This window comes from Chiloscyllium plagiosum, chromosome 12 (assembly GCF_004010195.1).
Source record: "Chiloscyllium plagiosum isolate BGI_BamShark_2017 chromosome 12, ASM401019v2, whole genome shotgun sequence".
Taxonomy (NCBI): Eukaryota; Metazoa; Chordata; class Chondrichthyes; order Orectolobiformes; family Hemiscylliidae; genus Chiloscyllium; species Chiloscyllium plagiosum.
This window is the reverse complement of record NC_057721.1, coordinates 32,272,726-32,295,993: the sequence shown is the minus strand read 5'-3', so window position 1 is coordinate 32,295,993 and position 23,268 is coordinate 32,272,726. Positions and strand designations below refer to the sequence as shown.

The 23,268-nt window shown below is 39.5% G+C and overlaps 1 protein-coding gene across 3 annotated transcripts in view; it reads right to left on the bottom strand.

Moving 5' to 3' along the window:
* Positions 1–18,316, bottom strand: part of LOC122555092 (limbic system-associated membrane protein-like) — an 841,008-nt gene extending 822,692 nt beyond the window's left edge. For all 3 annotated transcript variants that reach the window (XM_043700768.1, XM_043700769.1, XM_043700770.1), the window contains exon 1: positions 17,974–18,316. In XM_043700768.1, the coding sequence (XP_043556703.1) occupies positions 17,974–18,128 (155 nt within the window). In that variant the 5' untranslated portion in view covers positions 18,129–18,316. The remainder of the gene's footprint in view (positions 1–17,973) is intronic.
* Between the last annotated feature and the right edge of the window lie 4,952 nt (positions 18,317–23,268).

The window sequence follows — 23,268 nt, the reverse complement described above, 5'->3', positions numbered from 1 at the left end:
CTCTGGCCTATCACCCTCACCTTAACCTCCTTCCACCTATCGCATTTCCAACGCCCCTCCCCCAAGTCCCTCCTCCCTACCTTTTATCTTAGCCTGCTGGGTACACTTTCCTCATTCCTGAAGAAGGGCTCATGCCCGAAACGTCGATTCTCCTGCTCCTTGGATGCTGCCTGACCTGCTGCACTTTACCAGCAACACATTTTCAGCTCTGATCTCCAGCATCTGCAGTCCTCACTTTCTCCTCGTTCCAGATTATTAGTCCCATGACATTACCACTGTTCCTACATTACCATGACAGTTTCCGTCAAACTCGTAATCAATCTTATGGTGTTTAAAACTAAACATCTGTAAATAATACAGTGAATGTTTTATACAGAATATGGAATTCATTTGTCTACTATATATTGTAACATTTTATGAATATTCACATAATATTATTTTATGATCTTAGTCTCTTCATTATAGTTCCATATTTACTGCCACAAAATTAGCTAGGATCATTTTATTTCCAAAGTATTTATCTTGAAATACATCCTCGAATGACTATCAGCCAATAGACAGGAAGGATGAAAGAATATTACTTTATTTATCTCTTGATTGATTGATGCTACCACCACTGAAGAAGTTTTATCAGGTTTAGACTGTTTTATAGGCTGCAAATGGTCAAACTGTCAAAAGCAACAATACAGCAAAGTGAAAGTGGATGTGTTACATCTAGATGAGGGAGGATGAAATCCTATCACAGTACTAATCTACCTGTGTACTGATTGACAGTCCTGTCATGCATGCAACAACATAATCCTGGAACTTCTGAAGCCTATTACTCATCCACATATATAACCTGTGACCTGGTCTGGTTCGGTTGAATGGCCTATTTATGTGTTGCATACCTATCTGGTTTGACATGCCTCAGTCTTGAACCTAAGAATCATGGGCTTAGATTTCACTGCTGGGGGACTTGGCTCTATTTGTTTGTTCACTCTTACCTGCCACCTCCAAGAAGAAAGCTGAGTTTCAAAACCCATAGACTTTTTAAAAACTGTACCACAGTGATAGCATGGATGAATGGCATAATCAAGCTGAGGATCAGGCGTGCACATGTCGTTTTACTGTAATCCACAGCTTTGATATTGGTCAGCAGCTCCTACAGTATCAGGAGTGTCAGATGTTGAGAGTGGAGACTGCAGGGACTGCAAGAGGATCTTCTTTGGGGTCCAAACTCCAGTAAAACACGAGCTTTTCGTGCAGACAGGGATCAGGTCTGGGGCGGAGCAGTGGTGATTGGGGGAGGGTTGTGTTGGGGAGTCATAGGACAGTAGGCAAGTTTTGGAGACCAAGTGGGAAAAACAAAGGGTTTTATATCTTGGGAGAGATGCACAGAGCATTCCTCAAAATGAAGAACAGTGGTGATTCTGCCATTTCAACAAAGTTGTCAGAAAATGCCTGTCCTATGTCACCTGCCTGCCATTGTTGAGTGTTTATAGCATTTGAGGCAGACTGAGGGCTTTCACAGGGCAGTAATTTACAATTCAAGGCCCTCAATGGATCCAGAGGCAGACTGGTGGGCACCTACCATCTTAAGCGAAATGGGTCAGAGAAATGTAAAATTTTCAAGAAAAAACAGAAATTACTAAAGAAATTCAGCAGGTCCAGCAGCATCTGTGGGAAGAAAGCAGAGTTAATGTTTTGAGTCGTGTAACTCTTCATGAGAGCACATTTTCAAACATTTCATGGTGCTCTGCTGAGGCAAACAGAATCCTTTGAATGACAGATGAGACTCATCTTTACAATTCAATTTAAGCATTTATGAAGAAATGATAAATCTTGGATGTTATGTAAGTTGCAAGTTGCCAAAATTAAATGCAATTAAAAGAAAAGAAGTAAATCAAGAGATGCAAAGGATTATTTTAAACAATACGACTTCAAATTACAGGTCCAGGAACAACACAAACAGAAATCTGCTGATCCTTCCTTTTCAAACTAATGGTTCAGATTTGTAATCCCAAGGAGAATCTCAAATACCAAAACAAATTATTACATTTATAAAACACTTTATTAGTTTATCAGAAACATCTTGCAGATTTTAAAATTAAATGTTTTTTTTCAAAGTAAGTTGCAGAAACTATAATGTACAGATTGAGAAATGAAATAGGAAATAATAAAGAAGACAGGCAGAGGCTGTTGGGTCATAACCGGTACAGGAGAAAATTAAATATGGGAGAAATAATTCAGAGTTCTTATAAAAACCATACATATATCAAAGCTGAAACTTGAAAGACAGATGACAAAGAGAAATGGTCCAAGTTTTAATAGCAGATTTTCAAGAAAAGAGGTGTTAGCAAAAGGAGGTAAACAAGCAGCTGTCAGAACAGTGTGAATTTGCAAGACAGTCAACTGCTAGCCCCTTTTCATCTGGATTAAACCAGTTCTTGAAACTGGTGAGGCAGAGTATTAAAAAAAAGGCATCTGCGCAATCAGAATGGAGTGGAACCCGCAGAGCGTAGAATGTCGTCGTTTGCTAAGTGTGAGAGTTTGCTGAAGCAAGGGAGAGAAGTTTTTTTTTCTTGCTGTCTTGATTTCCTAACTATTTTCACAGATCAGTAGGGGCTGGAACAAAACAAGGTCTAAACACTGGGAGATTATTCAGAGACTAACTGAGAAGCACAAGGGTGAAGTGAAAGTCAGAGAATAAGGGAAGGACACAAAAGTTAAGGGAAAGGGAATATCTTTAAGATTAAACAATTTGAAATATTAGCAAGTAAGAGTCAGTAATTTCACATTCAAGTTTTGCAAGGTCAGCCAAGTGAATTGTGTGCCCTGTCACATCTGCAAAGTCAGGGATCCTACCAGTACCATGAGTGCACTGACACCACTGTCAGTATAATGTGAATTTGTAAGTAACTACAAATTTAATCAGGATAAGAAAGACCTCCTAGAGCACGCATGGAAAAAACTTAAATAAATTAGGGACAAAAATATGAAGAATATTGAGGCAGAAATAGAAAATAATTAAACTGTGAGGTGCAACCTGGAGAGAATGGAATCTGACAGTTTGTTAAGTGTGGGAGGCAAGTGATTAAACTTCCATACATATGAAATACTAGTGCTCCCAACAGCAGAAACATGAGCTGCATGTTTTGGAGCTGGAGACACTGGCATTTTCACTGGCTGAGAGTTACACTGATTGCCTGTTGAGAGAGCTGTTCATACTGTAGCTCAAGGGACTGGAGGAAAGAAGAGAATGGGTAACCATCAAGCAGTCAAAAAGAGTCAAGCAGGTGGTGCAGCAGTTCCCTAGGTCTTGCTCAAAAATTAATTTGGCATGAATTTGCCCTCAAGGGAGTACAGACAGAGCCAAGCTTCTGCAACCTCCAGTGGCCTGACTGTACAGGATGGGAGGAAGAAAAAAGTGTAAGCGAGAATAACTCATTAGTTCAGGAAACAGACAGATATTTCTGCAGCTGCAGATGTGACTACTCGATGGTGTGTTGCATTGCAGGTGCCAGGATCAGGGGGGATGTCACTGAGTAGCTGCAGGGCATGGTGAAGCGGGAAGTTGACAAATCAAAGGTTGCTGTATACATTGGTACCAATGATACAGGTAGAATGAACGCCTTGCATCAATTATTTAGGGAGCTACTTGGTAGACTAAAGAGCAGGACCTGAAAGGTGGCAATCTCTGGATTACTCATGGTCCATGTGCTAGCAAATTCAGTGACAGGAGAATATGACTGATGAATGTATTGCTCAAGAGTTGGTATAGGAGGGAGAGTCTTAGTTTCTTGCATCACTGGGACCATTTCTGGGAAAGCTGGGACCTGTACAAGTGAGGCAATCACACCTAAACCAGAATGGGATCAACATCTTTGTGGGTTTGCTAATGCTGTTGGGAAGAATTTAAATGAGTTTGGCACTAAGGTGGGGTACAGAGCATTAGCTCAGTTGGCTGGCCAGCTGGTTTGCGATGCAGAGTGATAACAGCAGAGTGGGTTCATTTCCCACATGAGCTGAGGTTACCGTGAAGATTTCTCCCTTTCAACCTCTCCCTTTGCTTGAGTTAAGTCAACCTTTAGCTTGAAACACCATCAGTTCTCTCTTTTTAACGAGAATGCAGCCCATAGACCATCAGGACTACAGCAACTTTACCTTTACCATTTTACAGGCCCAGCATGGTTCCTTTCAGATGAAATTTAAGAGCAACAGCCCAGAGAACCTGAGATGTTTAAGAATATTCAAGCCTGGATAAAAAGGAAAACAAAGGTTTTCAAAAAGTACAAAAGGAGAAAATCTTTGGAGGCACAAGTAGAGTATAGAAAGAGGTGAACTTAAGAAAACAATTAGGATACCAAATTGGGAGCATGAAAAAGCACTGGCAGATAAGACTAGGGAGAATCCTAAGATATTTTTTCACTATATTAATGGCAAGAGGATAACTAAGGAGAGAATCAGGCCCATTAGGAATCAAAGAGCATTCTGTGCATGGAGTTGGAGGAAACTGATAGGGCATGAAATGAGTACCACACAGCTGTATTCTCTTTGGGGAAGGACGGTGGAGATATGCAATCTGGGAAGAGATACATAATCCACAAGTTTCTTGAGCAGATTGACATAGAGGGTGAGGAGATATTGGAGTAATATAAAACAAAGACTTTTGATGCTAGAAATTTGAAACAAAAGCGGAAATCGATGGAGAAACTCAGAAGGTCTGGCAGTATCTGTGGAGAGAAAGTAGAGTTAATGTTTCAAGTCCAGCGACCCTTTCTCAGGACTAGAAGTGGTTAGGAAAGGGTTGTACATATGCTGAAGACAGGGGTAGGGGGTTAAAGGAGTAACTGATAGGTTGAGATGGAGTCCAGTGGGACAGAATGACAGTTAGGCAAAGATATGGATAATGGTAAGCAAGGGAGACAGAAATGCAGCTAATGGGATTCATAAGACGGTGAAAATGTGTTAATTGTGCTGAAAACAGCCCATGTAACAGGACCTGGCTTGTGGGGTGGGGTAAAAGACGTAGAAGAAAGCGTTGAAACCCTAAAATTATTGAACTTGATACTAAGTCCTGACGGTTGCAGGATCCCTGAATTTCTTCAGCAATTTTTGTTTTTGCAAGGGATATTAAAGATATTTGTCAGCTTAAAAATGAACAAATACCCAGGCCTGGATGAGTTACATGCTAGGCTGCTGTGAAGTGATACACTTTGGATAAAGTAACAATACGGGTGAGTACTCAATGAAAGGCAGGACACCAGGAAGCTCAGAGAAACAGAGGGATATTGAGGTGCTTGTCCACAGATCCCTCAAAGCAGCAGGACAGCTTTATAGTAAAAAAAGCATATGGGACACTTGTCTTTATCAGTTGTGGCTCAGATTTAAAGAGCAGGAAGTGCATGTTGGAGTTGTACAAAACTGAAAATGCATTGCTGGAAAAGCGCAGCAGGTCAGGCAGCATCCAAGGAGCAGGAGAATCGACGTTTCGGGCATGAGCCATTCTTCAGGCTCCTGAAAAAGGGTTCATGCCGGAAATGTCGATTCTCCTGCTCCTTGGATGCTGCCTGACCTGCTGCGCTTTTCCAGCAACACATTTTCAGCTCTGATCTCCAGCATCTGCAGTCCTCACTTTCTTCTAGGAGTTGTACAAAATCTTTGATTAGGCTGCAGCACTTTGTGCAGTTGTGGTCTCTGGTGTACAAGAAAGATGTAATTACACTGATGAGGGTGCACAGAAGATTCACTGGGATATTGTCTAGGATTTAGCAGTTTAGCTAAGAAGAGAGGTTGCATTAGCTCAGGTTGTTTTCTTTAGCCGAGAGATGCCTGAAAAGGGACCTGAAAGAGGTGTATTAAGATTATGAGAAGCACGGACAGGGTGAGTAGGAAGCAGTTGATCCCAGAAGGTGAAAGATCAATAACAGGGGGGCATAAGTTTGAAGTGATTGGCAGGAGATTTAGAGGGGATTTGAGGCCAAACCTTCTCACTCAGAGCATGGTGCAAATGTGGAATGCACTGTCTGGCAGGATGGTTGAGGTGGGAAACTTCAAAACCTTTAAAAAGTACGTGGGGCACTTGAAATATTGTAACATTCAAGGTTATGGGCCAAGTGTTGGAAAGTGAGTCTGATGGAGATTTAGAGCAGTGTTTGTCAGTTCCAACTCAAAGGGCCTCTACCATACTGTATGATTTTATGAGACAAAGGAAGACGGCAGGCACAAAACAGACTTGCAGACACGACAAATTAGATTAGATTAGATTACTTACAGTGTAGAAACAGGCCCTTCGGCCCAACAAGTCCACACCGATCCGCCGAAGCGCAACCCACCCAGACCTATTCCCCTACATTTACCCCTTCACCTAACATTACGGGCAATTTAGCATGGCCAATTCACCTAACCCGCAGATTTTTGGACTGTGGGAGGAAACCGGAGCACGCAGAGGAAACCCACGCAGACACGGGGAGAATGTGCAAACTCCACACAGACAGTCACCTGAGTTTTGACACTAACATCTTCCATATCAGTGGTTTCCCCATCCTTCTCTCTTTGCTCTCTATCTTGTTTAAAAAAGGCCTTTTACTAAGTCCATGTCTGCATGTCTGTTGTCAGTCCTTCATCTCCTTCTGAGAAGTTTGCCCTTATCATCTAACAACCAACCTCCACATTTAACAGAGCATCTTCAGCCACTTCCGACAACTCAATCTGATTCTAACACCAAACACAATTTTCCCTGCCCTTCAACATTCTAAAATGAGCATTCCTTCCACTTTACTCTGATCCATATTCATTTCCCAATACACCACTTCCATCATTTAACACCTTTCTGTGCAAGTCCACGAGATACAACATCTGCTCTTTTACATCCTTCTTTCATAAGGCTTAAACAGCCTTTCCAACTGAAACAGGAAAATATATTTTATTCACTGCTCATGAAGCAGTCTCTACTACACTGGGGACACCAATCACAAATTGGTTGACTGTGCTGCTGAACACTTCTGTTCAGAGCCCAAGTATGATCCTAAGCTTCTCGCCACTTACCGTTTCAATTTTTTGCCACAACTCCCACACCCTGTCTGGCTTTGTCCTCTACAATGTCCACATGAAATTCAAAGAATACCTTTTGATTTGACAGTTTTACAATGTTCTCAACTCAACACTGAGTTGAATGATTTCATATTATTAACTCTGTTCCAATTGTTTTAAAATACCAGGTACTGGTAAGGATTTTGATGTCGCTATTTAAATCACACTGAATCCATCATTTATTTATTTACTTGCCCAACTGTTGTCCCTTTTTGCCTTTCATTGCATTTAATTCTATTTATTAACATTTAATAATTTGAGTATTCTACCGTGTCATGTTTTGTTATTTCCCCTCCCACCCTTCCCTGTCAGCCTCTGTTCTTTCTTCAACTCCCTTGCCCTTTCCCCCTGTGATTACTGGCACCAGAAATAAACCCTCTTCCCATAAATCACTTACCTTCCTCTGCAATCCTGGATGTTGTCCCAGCCGTAGCCATGGCTTCTGATGGGCTGGCAACTCTAACTGGGTGAAACCTAGCTTAAGGTCTTTTGAATGCTGACTGGCATTAAATTTGGTGGAAATTCACTGGAATAAGCAACACGGGGCTTTTGCTCAATCTCCAGTGGCCTGATGAAACACTGGCTCTACAATAACATTCTGACATTTATACTGCTTCTCTTTCCAGAGAAGACACTTGGATAAGTACACGAAGAGGAAAGATTTGGAGGGATATAGGCCAGGAGCAGGCAGGTGGGACTAGTTTAGTTTGGGGTTATGTTTGGCATGGACTGGTTGGACTGAACAATCTGTTTCTGTGCTGTGTCACACTATGACCCCATGTTACCAGACCTGCTAAGTATTTCCAGCTTTTTAAGTTTTAACGATAAAATTATATACATTATCATTATAATCGTAGAGGTAGGTTATAGACCATCATGCCATCATAGAGAATACAATTTCTTTTGTGATGTGATTCAGAAGTATGTCAGAATACATGCATGGCTTTGAATGAAGAATTAATACAGGGTAAATTCAGGTTACTTTGAATCAGAGTTGATAGATAATGTTTGTGATCCAATGTGTAAAGAAGTCTCGACAGACAATACTCATCTTGTTGTAGTATTCATATTTAATGACCAAGAAAAGGTACACAAGATGTTGCCAGTGGAGACAACAATTACAGAATTAGAACAATTGACACAGTCTGGCAATCAGAAATATCTATGACCAGGAGCCAACACATATTTTTTTAAAATGGTTAAATACAAGGAAATAGGGAGCAGCTACACCAAATACATTGAAGAAATCTCTCGAATAAGCTTCAGTTGTTTTAAGTGGACTACATTTAAACGCGAAGTGGTACAAATGTAGAAGATATGCTGGCATATCTTCATACCAGCAAATTAAAATTAAACAAATGCTGTACAAAATTAATCAGGAAACAAAAGTTAAATTTGTTGAACTAGGAAATATACAGTAAAACGAAGAGAAGCGATCCATTGAGAATGAGTACAAGAATTTAGGTATAGGTTTAAGAAAAAAGGGGAAAGATTTTAAAAAGGACCTGAGGGGTAACTTTTTCATGCAGAGGACAGCGCATGTATGGAACGAGCTGCCAGAGGAAGTTGAGGTGGTGGATACAATTACAACATTTAAAAGGCATCTGGGTGGATATACGAATAGGAAAGGTTTAGGGGGATTTGGGCCAAATTGTGGCAAATGGAATTAGGTCAGTTGGATTGAATAGTCTGTTTCCATTTTGTACATTCTATGTCTTCACATCAAACTGTAATCTAAGAGGTATGACTTGGGTAAAAGTACAGCAGATGAGGCTAAGTATTAACATAAAAACATGACGCAGTACCATAAGGTAATGAGACTGTGGTGACAGGAGAGGTGAAAAATCAAAGAAAATGCATTAAGGTTTGAATCTGTGGATGAACATAAATATCAAATTATTCTGGATGACTAATTCCACCAACTTTTATAAAGAAAGGCATGATCAACATGCTCTCTCAAATTAAAATCAATGCTAGGCAGGATCTGGACAGATAAATTGGTTTCAAAACACATAAAACATCAGGGATAAATAATGAAAAAGTAACTGTCATTCAGAGGGTACCATTTTTAAATGTGCATCAGGTTGCTGCAACATTTGATTTATTCCAGTGCATTGTAGAGATAACTCTCATTCTAAATCCAAACAGTTTAGACACAGACTTTTAAACAGCTGAGAACTTCACACATTTTTAACACATGTTCACATCTCAGAGCAAGATCCCTTCCAAAACTTTGGTGGATTTTCTTAATGTTCTCATTTCACCCAAAATCCAAACTATTAAATGTACAGGGAGCAGTTACTAAATTAGCAGAACCAAACATAGAAAATTAAAATATTCAACTTTAAATCATTGATCCAAGGGGAAGTAGAACAAGAATGGAACTAATATGTTACCCAAATTCAAAAGGGTGGAAAAACACAGGCATCATATTCCATGTACAGGAAAATAATTTATAAAATTATCAGGATGAAGCTAGAGGAATAACTGAACAATATCAATTCTGTAAACAGCAATCGACTTGCATACAAAAACGACTCCGCCAATCCAAATTCCTTGATTTATTTGAGGAAATGACAAATGAATTGGGATTAATGGAACCTCAAATGAGACAAGAAAACACTATTCTTTAAACACAAAGCCAAGAGGATTCAGGGTAAACTTTGGAAGTATATACGAAACTAGCTGATGAGTAAGACACAACAAATACAAAAATGTGTGGGAAATATTGACTGTGGTATATTAGGACAAAATTCTTACAGCACTGCTGTGTCTCAACTGAATTAAGAAAATGGATTGAGAATCTCAATGGAAAGTGGACAAATTGGCAAAAGATACATTACCAGGATCGACAATAATTTGCTTACTCCTAAATTATAGGATGAGTTGATCAAGATTTGCAGGTCAGGAGAGCAATGGAAAATTAAACTAAATACAGACAAATAACAAAGTGCCACACAGAGGAAGGGGAGAAAAAGTGAATGGTACATTTATTCTATCCACAGTATTCAGTTATTCAACAGTGAAGCTGAACATGTCTTGGAAGATTTGATACTAAATATCCAAATGACATAGAATAGCAACAAGCAAAGTCAAATGGTTGTTGAATTATATATTAATGAGATTAATTTCACATTGCTCTACTTAGTGTTATAGACCAGGCCAAACCTCCTTGTTAAGAAGTTAGCCAGAACACTTTTTTTTTTCTTATTTTAAAGGTAAGTGGAAGGCATTGGATTCAGGATGCAATTCAATTAGTCATACTATTTAATTTAAGCAAAACATGCTTTTGTTTTACACTATCCTTAAAATACAGACAAAGTAAAAACAAGTGGAAAAATGTATTAACTGTAACTCAAAAGACATAACAAAATTATATATTAACCACTAGGAATTAACTGTTCCAAGACAGTAACATCCCATAAACACACCTTTGGCAAAGGCAAAATCAATAAAATAGATTTTCTCACATGTAATTTTAGAAACAGGAAGAGAATCCCAATCTTTAACTGTAACAGAGAGAGGAATAAGAGCTTCTGCATCCAGGTTTAAGACCCTAGCAGCTGCAGAAAGCTAAAACTAAAAATCTTGGTTCTGTCAGAGATTGACTCCACTCTTTCAGGCTGCTTCTATTGTTCCAACTGAAAAAAAAAGCCTCACAAGCCATTTACTTTATTGGCTTTGAGCAGATTGCTCTGCACCTCAGTCTCAACCTTTCTTCACAAAAAGAAGTTCAAAAAAGGTTTAAAACCATAGTATCATCACATCAGTACAAACCCTGAATGAGTACACAAGCAGGAGGCTGGAAAAGCACAACAAACCAGGCAGCATCAGGAGATGGAGAAGTCGATGTTTGTGTATAACATTTCTTCAGGAATGGGGTTGGGAGTAGGGTGATCAGCAGATAAAGAGAGGAGGGGGTTATGGGTGGGGAGAGGAGTGGAGTGATGAGGTAGTGATAAATGAATACAGTTGGTGGGTATGACCAGGTTAGTACCCATCACATGTATTCACCTATAGATACCTCACCACTTCCCCCCATTCCCACCCAGAACCTTCTCCCCACACCCAGAACCTTCTCCCCACACTACCCCCAACCCCATTCTTGAAGAGGGGCTATACCCAAAACATCGACTTTTCCACCTTCTGATGCTGCTTGACTTGTTGTGTTCTTCCAATCTCCTGCTTGTCTACTTTGGATTGAAGCATCTGAGTCTTCTTTTCTCTCAAATCCTGAATGAGGCAGCCAATTCTGACCATCAAGTCAGAAAGTAAAGAGATAGGAGAAAGTGAGGACTGCAGATGCTGGAGATCAGAGCTTAAAAATGTGTTGCTGGAAAAGCGCAGCAGGTCAGGCAGCATCAAAGGAGCAGGAGAATCAACGTTTCGGGCATAAGCCCGAAGAAGGGCTTATTCTCCTGCTCCTTTGATGCTGCCTGACCTGCTGCGCTTTTCCAGCAACACATTTTTAAGAAAGTAAAGAGATAGTCAAGCACAGGAGTCAAAACAGAGCAGCAAATATTAGGAGTATGAATTGTGAGGAAAAAAACTGTCAACAATTGTGATGAACTGTTGTTTCCATCAGCAAGGCAATCGAATCAGCTGTAATTTTTATATTTTATTGATTTCAAATCTGGCAATTTACCTTGAATGACAATATGGCAAAAAGTGCATTTAAACCTTGATTACATTTCCCATATTTTAACCTTTTTGAGGGGAATAAACAGTGATCATTGCAGCAGTGATACAAATGACATATAATGTCAAATAACCTCAAGTTCAACAGTGTTAAATTATAATTCCAAACAATGATCAATTCATGATATTATCTCAGAAACTCACAGCTACAAATATGCAAAGATAATATCACTCTATTATACACTATAATGTCCTGTGTGGATAAAAGTTAATAGAAAAATTCACAAAGATTAGTTACACTGATTTATTCAACATCTGCATTCCATCAATGTGGTACAGGAATGCATATGCAGACTTTCATGTTTTTCAGCCTGTTGTGGTTGCTTTGCTGTGTTACTAGTCCGAGGCCTGGCTGTGCAATTAGCTTTATTGTCACATGTACTCACATGAGTACAGTGAAAAATTCACAAGGCATCACTTATGGTGTCATTTTAGGTACGGAGATACCTAGGTACAGATTCTTAAGGGAAAAAATGGAAAAATAAAGAAATAAGATGTCCAGCAATAATTAAAAAAATAGAGAAATAAGAGTTCAGAAGAACAGTCCTTCCATCTCAGACTGTGGCGGGTTTCAATTCAAGACTGCACGTCCGAGTCCAAGCTGGGGCCAGAGTCTGCACTGGCTTTCATCCCAGACCATAGCCTGTGCTGCCCAAAGATGGGGGGTAAAAAGAAAAAGTGAAAGAAACACAAAGAAAGAGACAAAAGAAAATAAATGGACAGAGTAGGTGAGCTCTCGCTCAGGAGTCCTACTCTACCACCATCTTCTACGGAAACTGTAGTAGCATGTTCAGGACACAATTTGGAAGACAAAAGCATGGACTGTTTTATTGTGGGAAATGTTAACGGTGATGTGAAGTGTCACATTTTTATTGTTTTTATTCTGTTAAATGCGTTACATAAATGCACACTTTTTGTTGCTGTTTTCTGTGGGCAGTGCTCCTTTTACTAGTATGAACTGAAGCCCAGCATTCTCTACTGTCAATGCTCATAGCAGACATTTGCATTGATCATCAGAATATATGACAACATAGCACTTCACTGCAGCATCTTGGTGAACAGAGAGTACTGCATATACTTGCAAATTCTATGAGCAACATGGTACTGCAACTACATTGTTAGCATATACTTGCAAAATTCCCAAACAAATATTAAGAGGCTATCAAAAAATTAAATACAGCAAACTGAAATGATTTGGAGATGCCGTTGTTGGACTGGGGTGTAAAAGTTAAAAATCACACAACATCAGGCTATAGTCCAACAGGTTTATTTGGATGCACTAGCTTTCGGAGCACTGCTCCTTCATCAGGTGGTTGACAAGGAGCAGCACTCTGAAAGCTAGCGCTTCCAAATAAACCTGTTGGACTATAGCCTGGTGTTGTGTGATTTTTAACCAAATTGAAATGTTTTATAAGCAGTTATGCACTATTCGGTAATACCTGCATTCCAGCTCTGCTGTCACTCAACTCCCCTTATGATTTTTCATTCATGAGGACAATGTTCAAAAGACCTCAATTTATGCTGACTTAACCAACCTAAGCTGTAATGGCAGTTGTGATATACATAGTTAGTAATACTGACCCAAGATTAGGACAGATAAACTGGTCAGAGTTTCTGATTGTGATCACTTTTCTCACAATTCAAGAGAGGCCAAGACTTGATTTAACATCTGATCCCTGTCCATGTTCGGTCAGGGTTTAGATGAAATACCAAAGGATGCCAGGCAACCCTGCAGCCATTTTAGAACCAGTCAGGAGTAAAATTGAGAGATATTACAACAGGCACAGGACTATGGGGCTGGGGGGAAGGATCTGATTCAATCTATGCTCCATATTTCACCTTTGGGTAAAATTTGTTACTTAATTGTTAACTTAAAACAGGACAATTATGTTTTCATTTCTGTTTACTACTTCCTCCTTTCATTGAAATTTACTGAGTGGAAATAGTTTCAAAAAGTTACATTTTCACAGTTGAATGAGGGAGGGGTTGTCATGGCATTTAGCAACACAGCCCACCTTCACCTTAATACCCTTGGGTCCAGACTATAGTTTTTATTTCATTTTTTTGCAAAGTAAATCTTTTACTTGATTTCTTAATCTACTTAAATGAGGGTTTACTATTTTATTAAATGTGTAAAATTTGGCAAATAAATCCAAGGTTAGCATATAATATTAATATTCAATATAAAAATATACACTTAATACTTTAATGGATTTTAGTATTAGATTAGATTCCCTTCGGCCCAACAAGTCCACACCTACCCTCCAAACAGTACCCACCCACGACCCATTCCCCTACTAATGCACCTATCACTATGGCCAATTTAGCATGGCCAATTCACCTGACCTGCACATCTTTGGATTGTGGGAGGAAACCGGAGCACCTGGAGGAAACCCACGCAGACACGGGGAGAATGTGCAAACTCCACACAGATAGTCGCCAGAGGCTGGATTCGAACCCGGGTCCCTGGCGCTGCGAGACAGCAGTGCTAACCACTGAGCCTTATATTGGCCATCATGCATCAACGTTATAATCAATGGACTAACTGTCATAAACCAGTTTTACTAATTTCAGGACAAGAAAATCACATGTATAACAGTTCAGTTCATGTTAAACTGCCTAATGGCCTTCGATTTTTGATCTGAGAGCTTTGCTTGACCAAGCAAAATTTTGCTGAGTCACTGAGTTGTCACTGCCTTTTATGCACAAGCAAGCTGACAGACAGTGTCTCTCTGCTGGAGGCATCAAACTGACAACAATCCTCACATACTTGCGGCCAGATTAGGATCATGTTTATTTGAACCATTATTCATAGGTTTCTTAAATTTAACCAGATGATACCTACATTTTTCTTTCATGCTTATCTATCCCTCATGACCAATTTGTCGGGTGTGAGTGCCTAGATCGATTTTCACCTAGTTCCTGTTTGCTTTTGCACAGAAGGAAACTGCCAGGAAAGCATGCAGACAGCAAGCAACCTACAGCAATCAATTGCTGCCACCACTTCACCATTTTCACACCACTTGTCCAAAAAGAGTTCAAGTAGTACATGTTGTATAAGGGCCTGAAAGGGTTAACATCTGGTCAAGTGTGATCAGCACCACCCATTGTGATGATGTCAAATATACAGTCACATGGACAGTCTCACATAGAGAGACAGAGACTGTGAAGAGAGAGATATGAACGTGTGTGAACTGTAACTTGTGCTAGATCAAGTAAACATTTTCTTGTTAACTTTACCAGACTCTCAGCATCACCAGTAGCTAGACTAAATAGATCAATGGCCTCCATCTGCCACAGATTATTACAGGCAGCCAGCAGTGGTCACAGGAGTACAGAAATCCTCGCTAGAGTGCAACTACGGTGCATTTTCTATCAGTGTGATTAAGAGTGACATTGGGACATGCAGAGCCTAGTATCATATCGAATGATGTATTTTCAAATTTCAAATGAAGAAAGCTGAAGAGAAATCACAACTATGTATGTCTTTGGCGATGTGCTTATTTTATAGCTGATTACCAACATCTGAGATTTTCAAATGAATAGTAGCCTAGCTTTAAGAACCTGTCACCTCTTCTGAATGGAGGCCACATAATATAATCTTAAATATTACACTGCCATTCTTTGCTTTACCCTTGAAGGCTGCAATTCAAGTTGATGTACATGTGGTTTAGATTAGCTAGCTTTTCAGCCACTCTGCACAGTGAGTGTTTGTTGATTATGGAAGAACACAGCTGATTACCAATGGTAGGCTGTTTCCAAATGAAGTTATCTAGCCAAGCCCTCTTCTGACTCTGCATCCGTTCTGTACAATAGCAATTAATGATAATGAACAGAATCAGATATTCAAGGTGATTGCCTTCCCAGCTCCACAAACAATCCAATGAAGAGGCTGGTTATAGTCTCACTGCACTCTCTCTGGCTGAATCAGCTAACCACAGCTAAGTTAATTTACCATGGCCAAGCATCAAACCTAAGATATGGCTGATATGCCTTTGTGTCACAAAATACTGAGTGATTGAGGTGGGGAGGTGTGGAGAAGGCTCACCTGTTCTTTCAAAATGCAGCTTGGTTTTCTGAAGCAACATCCAATCTTTTCAAAGTTGTGATTAAAGCTGCACTTTCACTTCACATAGAACTTTCCAGCAGAGTCAATAACAGCTTGTTCTAAAATTCATTTAGGTCCCAGTGTAACAGCCAGGGAATGCTTGAGTCACAGCAAGCACTAAATTTTCTGAAACATAATTTTTTTTCCAGTTTCTATTTTTATTTCGATATTAAATACAATGCACACATAAAATGTAGAGGCTGCCATACAGTAGACACATGTCTGTACAGAAAACCTTCTCAACTAAAGTTTAGCTGTCTATAAGTCACAAAAGAAGCTCCAATCATTTCCTGCCTCCCATTTTGTTGTTTTAGCCAAGAGAACTGTTTTTGAAAATATTGTTTTTATGCTATAAGAATGCTGACTGAATACAAATATAAACATAAACACAAATATATGATGCACGTACTGTATACAACGAATGAATATAGAAGAAACAAACAGGTTTACACCATGGTCCGTTCTGAGCTATAACTTTAAGATGGAAGTGGTGACCCTCTGTCCTTCAGTTCAAGACAGAACAAAACACATCAAATAGAGTTCTCACGTTTGATGAGAAACTGTGAACTTCTCCTGGACATGTGCATCTATGGAGAGGTGTGACTGCAATGCACCACAGAGCTGAATGGCTAACACTCAAAACAGGCTTATATATAAAGGATGGGCCTTTGCACATTGCAATGGAGCAGTATCAACAGCTGTATAAAACCTGCAACTTACTATGAATTGAAAGGAAGGGAGAAAATGTGGCATGATCTATGCGCTGAGTGCTTGGAGCTTTAAGTGCCACTCAAGTATCAGATAAATGAGCTTGCAGCATATTGCCACAGCTATTAAAATGTCCTGATTCTGTTTGGAAACTTCAACTCTTAAATCTAATATCCTATAAAATTATCTATAGGAATCCTCCAATGTAACCAATGCAAATTTGAACAACAGAGAAGAATAAATCAGCAAGCAAGAAAAGGGGAAAAATGAAATTCAAAGTAATTACAGGAAGAATGCCCAACCAAATATTAAAGAACAAGGGATGAAAGGGTTAATTACCTAATAGAAACTTTGTATAGACTCTCTCCTCCCCCTCAACACCTGCTCAGTGGCAAGACAGTGCCATGATAGTACATTCAATCCTCCCCCTCAGTATCTTGTTTTAGATTTATGATAACTTCAACAATGCATTTTGTTCAATCTTTAATAGTAGACTGGGCTGAGGAGAATAAACCAATAAATAGACATTTGGTGCACAAGTATATAAAGGTACATTTGCACTCAAATATGATTACTATACATGCACATTTTTAAACTAGCTCGATTGTTATTAGGCGAGGGAAATCATGCTTAAAATCATTCACTTCGTTACCTAATTCAATAAAAAGAATCCTCATGATTTGCTTCCTCCTCTCTGTCTCTGCCATAACACACAGACTGTGTCACACATGCAATATGTGTTGACATTGTAATAGTCTCAGTGTATAAGTTATCATTTTAAATGAGACGTGCTGCAAGAATAGCTGTATTTTTGAAGCTGCTACTTCAGCAGTTAAATGCAAAACCTATTGCTGCCAAGAAGTGCAAGAACCAAGGAATTAACCTTTATTTGAAAAATACTTGGATTAGAAAGAGTTACTTTTATCTCATTATTTATGCTTCTGATTATCTCAATGTTTTCGTGGAAGAGCAAGTTCAAAATCATTTCTGTTAAGAACATATTATCAAAACAATTTACTAATGTTTCCTCTGAAGCACTCAGTTTTGTGCTGTGTATTGTATGTTTCAAGGCTGTCAGTAAGCAAACATGTAACCCTTTGAATATCTGAGAGTGTATGCTCATAGATCCACTTTGCATTTTTTTTTAATTAAAGGATACTGTTCACACCAGCATTTTAAAACAAGGCTGTAAAGAAGCTGCAGAACAGAAAAATTTGACCTGCATAACACTAGAGATTATTGGAAATCTCTCAGATCCTTAGCCTATGATTATCATTTTAAAATCAAACCATAGAAATGAATTCCCTCAAAGCGTTCGAAACAGCAACAGGATATCAATGAGTCTGTTTGTACTTCATTCCACGTAATTAACTTGTGGTTCCTACCTGAGGATAGCCGTGTCTCCCTGCCTGATGGTGATGTTGTCCGACTCCCTGGAGAAGTTCACGCTTCTAACCGGCAGTCCTGTTGGAAGAAGGCAGAGAAATCTCAGAAGGATTACGGGTAGTGGGCGCTGATAAAAAGGACCCCGAGATACCATTGTCAGAACAGGATGAACGGGTCGGACTAAGAGAGAAAGCTCTCCCAAACACTGTGGCAACACTAAAGCTGTCTTCACTAATCGCAGCTTTGCAATTCCAAGCCCCAGCTGAGTTCCCACTAATCTGACAGCAGAGGCATCACTTGTAAGAGATATGTGAAGCGATGCTCTGAGCGTGAATTGACTGCTTTCCCTCCTCACGCTTTTTAAAAAATTCACCTCCCCCCCCCCCTCCACCATACGCACTCCCCCTCCTCCCCACACCCTCCCACCACCACAGCCACCCCTTTGGCAGCAAGCTTGATGAAGGTCTGATACCACTCCATCACCATGGCAACAGCTCCATCTGAGGCAACTCAACCCAGAGAACAGAATTGTGCTTTGAGGCAGAAACTTACCAAGCTGTTAAAGTGAGGAATAAAGTTAAATCCTGTTTTTTGGCAAAGTAATATTTTTTGTGAATTGAGCTTGCAAAACACGGAGTGTTCAATGGTGAATGACTGATGCAGACAAAATCCAGCAGTAATTATCTGTGACACCAGTTTCGCTGCAAGAAGCCCAACTATAACAGCTGATAATATTGCTATATGGACTGAATGCAGTCATTTTGATTTGAGCAGTAGAAAACAGAGAACAAATTAAATGCGAAATCATTGGTGAACATTTTAATCAACTTTTAATCCCTATTTTAGACCAGTGCATGCACTTTCAAACACTGTATGAATTAGCAAACAGTTGCATCAGAGTTCCTTGAGCATGCACAGCCTGTTAGAAAAACATCTGCAGGAGTTAGAACCCATGATCAATGACATCACTAGATTTTATTCAGTTACCCACTGAAATGTTAACAATTACATAAAAGAATAGAATCTACTTCTGTCCTATTTTCAGGACAATAAGTGACAATGCACATAAAACTGTGCGATAACCAGAAGGCCTGATAATGACCCACATTTGGGCCTCAGACCTTATTCTAATAATATAAACAAACAGTAGTACCAGTTGTGTCTACAAAGGCAAATTGCCCACTTCAGTCAGTTAAATTTTGGGCAGCTTGCCTTGAGAAGAGATGCACACAGGTTACATTCCTGAGGGACAGAGGGGTAATGTTGACCTATGAGTTTTCATTCAATTGGTTCTCTGTTTTCCGTTGCTCAGTTGCAAAATGACAGCATTCAATCCATATAGCAATATTATCATATGTTATAGTTGGGCTTCCCATAGCAAGACTGGTATCACAGGTAATTCAGAATTGAGGAGATGGATGAGGTGTAGATGAAACAAGGAGGTTGGGACAATTAGAGATCAGCTGCAAACTGGAGAGATCTGGGAGCTGGGAACCACCATCTGATAATAATGGTCTGACAATCAACCAGTCATCAGGGCTTGATCAACTTAGTGGGCTAGTTTATTTAAAACAGTAAAACACATTATAAGCTATGAAGCAAGTATTGCAGTAAACAACTGATTTGTGTGAGTACAGCTTGCAGACCCATAGTAGACTAACAGCCAGACAGAGTGACTGTTAACATTGCATACACAAAGCACATGAAGTCATGAGAGGTGAATTCCCTTAAAGCCAAGGTATGCATACAACATCCAGTGCCTTTGTTAGGTGAACTATTTACCATGGCAAGTAAGCTTATATATCTCTATGAAGTATCAGTAATTTGCTAATACATATAGATCTTGTGACAGTGAGTTTGTCTGGAGATGCCATTGATTAGCCATAGTTCTCAGTGACATTGTCAATCACTCCTGTTTGTGTTCATTATCTTGGACACCTTGCAACAGACACTGGGAAACGGGAACAAGTTCAGTTTGTCCTTTGTTCCATTTCACCACTGCTTTGTTATGTGTATGGACCTAACAGAATGCCTGTTCTCGGTAGATTATCACCTCAGCTGCTTGCCATGTAATTTCTATGGATTCTCAAATGCATACTTATTGCCTTACTTGTACTTTTTACAATTGTGTATCCATATTTTCATCATGCTTATTGGTTGTCTTCATTTGCAGCTTTACAGCTCCAAAGTGTTAAAGAGAGAACTTTGGGTATGAGCCAATAAATTGGTATACACTGGTCTGCCAAACATGAGCTCCACCAGTGACAGAGAGATTGCACTCAAGATGTAGCTCTCAAATGGAAAACTGCAATGAACAAATCTCACTTGGCCTGTCTACATTTAAGGATTAGATGTTTGACTGTGTGAATCATGCATTCAGTTGGACCTGTGGAGTAGTGGTAAGAGTGTGATCGATACTCCATTTCTCACATATTTCTTGAATGGATGACCAATATATTTCAGATCAGAGTCTACAACGATTGTTTCAGGGATGCTAATTTAACTAAAAGTTGAGCTTTGAACGTGCGGGACAGTTGTACTTGACATATTTTGCAATTGATGAATAATTGTGGACTTGGTAAAGTAGTCAACAATGGCAATGTCGTCATTTTCCATGGATTTGAAAGAGAATGGATGCAATTTTGGACAAAGATGGATGAGGACTTAATATAGTGTCAATGGTTCTTTGCATTGACATGGCATATGTTCTTGATGTTTGTGCAGTTCTTAACAACAATGCTGCTGATAACTGTTCAGCATACCAAGCCTTTTTATCCAATATGTCAGGAATGAAGTTGTTGAAGAATATCAGGTCATAAAGACTCTGGTATGTTGTCCAGCCTTCTTTAAAAAAATGATCTCTCAGGAGATGTCTGACAAAAAGAAGTCAAACTGGTCTCATATGTTTGTGGACACTTTTAATTGAATCAGGCAATTCTTCAGTGATGTCTTTCCAAAATTATGTATGATGGAATATTTTTCAGTATCTTTTCTGTAGCTATTAGCATCTGGGCGCAAAATATACCCAATTGGTTTGGAGAACATCTTTAAGTTTGATAGCAAGGAAGTCAACTTATGGATGCTGAAGCTATATCTTCTGTTTCCACTGGGCACATAGCCTGCAAAGTGTATCCATTGTGACCATTAACTTGCCCAGTTTGTATATAATTTCTCAGGCTTAACTACAGACCTTTGTCAGGTGGTGCTACAATTTTAGGGTTGCACTAGTCAATGGTCTTTGCTAAATCATCTCCACTAGCTAGTTATAATCTCTACCAAAAATCTTTTCCAAAGATAGGAGTGAAAACATATGAACCTAAAACCTAAAACTAATATTTATCACTCAATATTTGAGTAACTGGACTGTGCAATGGACAGAAATCTTTAAACAAATTCAATTGATTTGCCTTTATGCAAAACAGATTCAAATGTGGTTACTTCCTTGATGCATGCAGAAAAACAATACCTTCCTAATGCTGTGTTATGTTTGGATATTCTCGTAGCTGTGTCATTGATGAACTTAGGACCTGGATGCTTTGTTCACCTGCAAGGATCGCTGCATACATACATAGAGCCTTTTGCGGTAATTTCCTGTTACAAATTGGGGTATACTCTTGGCCTCCCTACAGCCAGCGGGAGATAGAACAGAGAGTATGTAGTCAGATTTCAGAAAGATGTAAATAAAAACAGCAAAGTTGTTGTGGTGGGTGATTTTAACTTTCCCTGTATTGACTGAAACTCACTTCATGCCAGGACCTTGGATGGAGCACAATTTGTAAGGACCATTCAGGACAGTTTCTTGACACAATATATAATCAGTCCAACCAGGGAAGGGGTTATACTGAATCTAGTTTTTGGAAAAGAGCCCAGCCAGGTGAGTGAAGTTTCATAGGGGAACATTAAGGAGAACTAAGGAGATTAAGGAAAATCTCAAGGCTTTTTGTACATATATAAAAAGCAAGAAGTAGCCAGAGAAAGGGTTGGTCCACTCAAGGACAAAAGACGGAATCTATGTGTGGAGCCAGAAGAGGTGGGTGAGGTCCTAAATGAATTTGATTCAGGATGATCTCAGGGAAGCAAATGTCAAATTTCTAAGCCAAGGTGCTATTAAAAAGAGGTGTTGTGCATCTTAAAGAGTACGAAGATAGAGAAGTCCTCGGGTCCTCATGGGATCTATCCCAGAATCATGAGGGAGGCAAGATAACAAATTGGCAGACATCTTTGTATCCTCTGGCCACAGGTGAGGTCCCAGAGGACTGGAGAATAGCTAATGTTGTTCCATTGTTTAAAAAGGGTAACAGGGATAATCCAAGAAATTACAGGCCTGTGAGCCTCACATTAATAGTAGAATCTTTTCCAATAATTTCTCTAAGGGACAATATCCGTAAGCATTTAGAAGCGAGTGTACTAATTACTGATAAACAGTAAGGTTTTGTGCATGGGAGGGAGGGGGGGAGGTGTTCATGCTCACTAACCTGATTGCAATTTTTGAGGAGATGACTGAAAAGCAGTTGATGTTGTCTACTTCGACTTCAGTAACGTCTTTGACAAAGTCCCTCATGGCAGACTTGTACAAAAATGAATTCACATGGTATCAGGGGTGAGCTGGCCAGATGGATACAGAGCTGGCTTAGTCACAGGAGACAGAGTTTAGTAATGGAAGAATGCTTTTCAGAATGGAGGGTTGTGACGAGTGATGTCCCACAAGGATCAGTGTTGGTATCTCTGCTATTTGTGATCTATATAAATGAATTGGAGGAAATGTTACTGGTCTAATTAATACATTTGCAGATGGTACAAAGATTGGAGGAGTTGTGGATATTGAAAAAGATTGTCAAAGGATACAACAGGATATGATCAGTTGGAGGCATGGGTAGAAAATCAGCAGATATAATTTAATCCAGACGAATGTGAGGTGATGCATTTTGGAAGGTCAAATACAAGTGGAAATTTCACAGTGAATAGCAGAATCTTGATAGGCAGAGGGAATTGGGAGTGCAGGTCCACAGATCATTGAAGGTGGCAGTGCAGGTAGATAACGTAGTAAAAAAGGCCTATGGTATGCTTGCCTTCATTGGAAAAACCATTGAGTATAAGGACAGACAAGTTATGCTGCAGCTTTATTGAATTTTAGTAAGGATGCACTTGGAATATTGCATACATTTCCAGTCTCCATACTCGGATGTGGATGCTTTGGAGAGAGTATTACCAGGATATTGCCTGATTTGTGAGATTTTAGCTGTGGAGAATGATTGGATAGACTGCATTTGTTTTCACTGGAATGCAAGAGGTTG